Source organism: Prionailurus bengalensis, chromosome B4 (genome assembly GCF_016509475.1).
Source record: "Prionailurus bengalensis isolate Pbe53 chromosome B4, Fcat_Pben_1.1_paternal_pri, whole genome shotgun sequence".
In the NCBI taxonomy this organism is placed as follows: Eukaryota; Metazoa; Chordata; class Mammalia; order Carnivora; family Felidae; genus Prionailurus; species Prionailurus bengalensis.
In genome coordinates this window covers 129,969,741-129,975,052 of record NC_057358.1, presented here as the reverse complement: position 1 = coordinate 129,975,052, position 5,312 = coordinate 129,969,741, and the positions used below count along the sequence as shown (strand labels likewise).

At 48.9% G+C, this 5,312-nt stretch overlaps 1 protein-coding gene across 1 annotated transcript in view; it reads right to left on the bottom strand.

Moving 5' to 3' along the window:
- The window catches only part of APOL5 (apolipoprotein L5), a 28,892-nt gene extending 26,458 nt beyond the window's left edge, over positions 1-2,434 (bottom strand). Inside the window, 1 exon segment of the mRNA XM_043564301.1 lies at positions 2,296-2,434. Coding sequence (XP_043420236.1) covers positions 2,296-2,434 — 139 coding nt within the window.
- Between the last annotated feature and the right edge of the window lie 2,878 nt (positions 2,435-5,312).

The following is a 5,312-nucleotide window of genomic DNA, read 5'->3' as shown; positions in this document are numbered from 1 at the left end:
CCCGTCTGTTTTTTTTTAATTATTATTGCCTTTTAAGGCCTTTCTTCCCGGCCCTGCCTCTCCCCCCTGGGCTTCCACAGAAGGAAGGTGCGCTGCGTGGAGCCTTCGGCCCCCCCTCGTTCACAGGACGCGAAACTCCGCGCGGCCCGTCATCCTTAATCATCTTTGACGGTTCGTCGGTACGACGCTGGGACCGGCCAGTTTTCCCGGACTTTCTTCCTCCTCAGACACGGGGGGGCCCCTGTGTCTGCCGCACGGTGCCTGGCCAAGTAAGGAGTAGCCTTCACTCCTTTTATTACAAACTTCAGGCCTGGGCTGTGTCCAATCTCCTGTTACATGACTGGGCCAGGGGTGGCCTCTGTGCATTGGCCCCGGCTTGTCATTTCCCCACTGCAGGCCGAGACCTGTTGACTCCAAAGCCCACTGGCACCAAATTCGAATTTTTACACAGCCAGTGATTTTTAAAATAGCCTGGACAAGCGGATTTTTCACCAGTTGGGGCCTGCCTGCTGTCTAGGCCCCGCGAAAGCCTCACCGGGTAGCTGTGACGACACGGGACCTTGGCGTTATGAGACCCCAGCGGCTGCTGCCCTCGGAGTTCTCTGACTCAGAGCCCCCTGTGCCGCTGGGGTGGCTCAGAGGTGCAGCAGCCCCTCCCCTTCCTCCCAGAGCTTCCCTGCCCCCCTCCCCGTCCAGGTGGGGTCCCCTGGCCAGGAGCCGCTACAGAGCAAATATTTAAAGTCGTGTCATAAACTCCAGGAGCGCCTGGGTGACTCAGTCGGTTGAGCATCAGTGTCGGCTCAGATCAGGAGCTCGTGGTTCGTGAGTTCGAACCCCGCATCCAGCTCTCTGCTGTCAGCCTGGAGCCCACTTTGGATCCTCTGTGCCCCTCTCTCTCTGCCCCTCCCCACTCACGTTCTCTCTGTCTCAAAATTAAATAAGCATTTAAAAATAAATGAAGTCATGTAATAAACCCCAAGTAAAATCTCATATTAAGCTGGAAATACAAGGAAAAACTATCAAACCAAAGGTTATCGGAAACCAACAGCAAAATCAGACTTTAACATAAAGCATAAAAGTGTAAAACACCAGAAGAATATTTTTCATAATACTGGATTGATAAAGGCCTCTCTTAGCACGGCATGAACTCCAGGTACCTGAAAGGAAAATTAGTTGACTATGTCAGATTTTAAAACTAGCCAAGTTCAATGGCAAATGAGGGGCTGAAGAATGTATTCGCAGCACGTTTGATTCCCAGCTGCTAACAACTTTAAAAAAAATTTTTTTTTTTTGGGGCGCCTGGGTGGCGCAGTCGGTTAAGCGTCCGACTTCAGCCAGGTCACGATCTCGCGGTCCGGGAGTTCGAGCCCCGCGTCGGGCTCTGGGCTGATGGCTCAGAGCCTGGAGCCTGTTTCCGATTCTGTGTCTCCCTCTCTCTCTGCCCCTCCCCTGTTCATGCTCTGTCTCTCTCTGTCCCAAAAATAAATAAACATTGAAAAAAAAATTTAAAAAAAAATTTTTTTTTATGTTTATTTATTTTTGAAAGACAGGGAGAGACAGAGCATGAGCAGGGGAGGGGCAGAGAGAGAGAGGGAGACACAGAATCTGAAGCAGGTTCCAGGCTCTGAGCTGTCGGCACAGAGCCCGACGCAGGGCTCAAACTCCCGAAACACGAGAGCATGACCTGAGCCGAAGTCGGCCGCTCAGCTGACTAAGCCACCCAGGAGCCACCCCCACCCCCAGCTGCTAACAACTTAAATGAACCCCAATCAGTTAATTTTATTTTACTTTATTTTATTTATTTTTCTAATGTTTATTTTTGAGAGACAGAGACAGAGCATGAGGGGGGGAGGGGCAGAGAGAGAGGGAGACACAGAATCCGAAGCAGGCTCCAGGCTCTGAGCTGTCAGCACAGAGCCTGACGCAGGGCTCAAACCCACGGATTGTGAGATCATGACCTGAGCCAAAGTCGAATGATTGACTGAGCCACCTGGGTGCCCCTTATTTTTTTTTAAGAGAGAAGGAGAGTGTGTGGGGGGGAGAGGGACAGTGAAAGAGAGAGAGAGAGAGAGAGAGAGAGAGAGAGAGAGAGAGAGAATCTCAAGCAGCTCCATGGTCAGTGCAGAGCTCGGTGTGGGGCTCGACCCCACAACCTTGGGATCATGACCCGAGCAGAAATCAAGAAGCAGACACTCAAACGACTGAGCTACGCGGGCGCCTCAAACCCCAACCAGCTGAATCGGGGAAGTAATGTATTGAAGAGCGTGAGCTGTCTCAGGACTAGCGGGAGGAAACCGGTCTGGGTGCCCTGTATCTGAGACGACAGTCCCAGGATCACCTGCCGACTGGGCTGGCGAGGAGCCCCTCCGGCTGTAGCACCAATGGCATCAGTGGGGGCAGCCTCGCTGGGACCCTGCCCACTGGCGGCTGTCATCGCCGGAACGCATCCTGGGTGGATCTTAGAATTCGAAGTCTGGTGCGGGGACCTCTGTTTGGGAGACTCTGCACCAAGAGAGGCTGGAACCAGTGTCTGATTTCCGCAGCGGACGCCAGGCTCTCCTTGCCAAGAGTGACCACGCAGGGAACTCCCCCAAACTGTCTAAGAGGCAAAAAGAATAACAACTGTCCACTGCAGTCACATCCTCCGGGTGCCCGATGTCAACGCGCGCACACCCTTCAATAAACAAATGCACGGACAACACGTTACGTGTTTTTCTTTCATACGCTGCTCTTGTCCCTCATACAAGCAAAAGTTCCCTCTTTTCAGAAGCTAGATCAGGACACAGCAGTTGCTGTGGCCAGCTCCAAATCCGCTTCCAGTTCCCATCCCGAGTAGAGCATCTGTCTTCACTGTGGTTTCTAGGGAGGCTGAGAAGGCGAGTGTGTGGCTCAAGGGCCGGCTGGCCAAATGTGTTTTGCAAATACCCTCTGAAGGGTATTTGCAATCTGTTTCCTCTCCCTCTTCTTCTCCCTCCTTCTCCCTCCCCCTCCCTCCCCCTCCCCCTCTTCCTTCTCTCTCTCTCTCTCTCTCTCTCTCCCCCTCCTCCTCTCCCCTCCTTTTCTCTCTCTCTCCCCATCTCCTCCTCCCCCCACCATTCTTTCTCTCCTCCCCCACCATCCCAGTGTGATCACTCCTGGTCTCTTAGAAATCAGAGAACTCGGTCCTGCTCAAGATAAAAAGACAAAACATAAGTTTCCTCAACAAACAAACAAAAATGTCCAGCTCTGGTCTCATTCATTTGCCTTCATCATCTTTAGGAATTAAGAAAGCAGAGAGTTCCCAAGTTCCCAAGTGCCTCACTCCCCCCATGTTGCCTCACTCTGTTTCCTGGGGTGGGAGGAACAGACCACAGTCCCTCTCTGGTTTTGGGCCTGCTCCGTAGGAGAACCAGTCAGTGGTGATGAATCATCCGGGCTGTGGGAAGAGTCTGTTTTTGTTTCAGAATATCTCCTTAAGTCCTCTTTTTAAAAAAAAAAATTTTTTTAATGTTTATTTATTTTTGAGAGAGAGAGAGAGACAGGGTGTGAGAAGGGGAAGGGCACCGACAGAGGGAGACACAGAATCCGAAGCAGGCTCCAGGCTCCGAGCCATCATCACAGAGCCCAGTGCGGGGCTTGAACCCACAAACTGTGAGATCGTGACCTGAGCCAAAGTCAGACGCTTAACTGACTGAGCCACACAGGCGCCGCCCCCCCCCCCCCCGCCCCCTGGCTTTTTAAAAATTTCTTAAGTCCTCATTTTTAAAAGATATTTTCACAGAGGATCAAATCCTCGGTTGACGCTTATTCTCTCTCAGGACCTTGAGGCCATCATTCTAATAAAAGCAATGCTCAGTAAATACTTCACCTGTTCCCTGTACTTCCAACCCCCCGACAGCTGGAGAGGTCATGTGGGTAGCTCAGGCCAATGAAATGTGAGCTGAAAATACATGGATCACCTCCAGGTCAGACCCAGGGGTAAGTTTCTGGTTGTGGCAAATAATTCACACTCTCTGCAGATGAGTTGATGTGATCAGATAACACATCATCGTATCACACCACAACATCGATGTATATGCAGAAAATCCAAAAGAATCTATGGGTAGGGGCACCTGGGTGGCTCAGTCGGTTGAGCGTCTGACTTTGGCTCAGGTCATGATCTCACCGTTTGTGAGTTCAAGGCCTGTGTCACACTCTGTGCTGACAGCTCGGAGCCTGGAGCCTGCTTCGGATTCTGTGTCTCCCTCTCTCTCTGCCCCTCCCCTGCTCGCTCTGTCTCTCTCTCTCTCTCTCTCAAAAATAAATAAACATTAAAAAAACCATTTTTTTAAGTATCTACAGGTAAACCATTAGAATTAAAACTGAATTTAGTAAAGTTACTGGATATAAGGTCAATATACAGAAATCAATTCTATTTCTTTATACTAAGAAACAAACAATAATGAATGAAATAAACAATTTGCAATAACATTGGGATGCACCAAATACCTGAGGAGGCAGGCAACAAAAATGTCAAGGCCTCTACGCTGAAATTACAAAGCATTGCTGAAATAAATGAAAAGACCTAAATAAACGGGGGGATATCAAGGATTGAAACAGTATTGTTAAGAAGTCAATTCTTTTTAAATTGATCTATAGATTCAATGTAATCCTAATAAAAATCCCAGCAGGTGTTTTGTTGAAATTGGCAAGCTAATTCTAAAATTTACGTGGAGGGGCACTTGGGTGGCTTAGTCGATTAAGCGACCGACTCTTGATTTCGGCTCAGGTCATGACCTCACGTTTCGTGGGATTGAGCCCCGGAATGGGCTCTGTGCTGACAGTGTGGAGCCTGCTTGGGATTCTCTCTGTCCCTCTCTCTCTTCCCCTCCCCCACTTGTGCCCACTCTCTCTCCAGATAAATAAACTTAAAAAAAATTTTTTAAATGAAATTTACATGGAAATGCAATAGAATAATAAAGATCATCTTGAAAAAGGGCAAGTTGGAAGACTCACACTACCAAGATCACAGTTTATAGCAAAGCCATAATAGAGAAAATGGTGTGGTATTGCACAAGGCTATACAACTAGCCCAAAGGAACAAAACGGGACTCCAGGAACAAACTGTGTAAGTTCCACTGGTCTCTTCACCTGACCTTGGATGGGTACCATCTCTCTTTTGCAATAAAGGCAAACTGAAATGCAGTGGGGAGGACGATTTTTCCAACCAATGGTGATGATCGACTGGACATCCATATGGAAAAAAAAAAGTGAAACTTGATTCTTTCCTCACATCATTCCCAAAGAATTAGGGACTTCAATGTTAAAAGTAAAACAATAAAACTTGTAGAAAA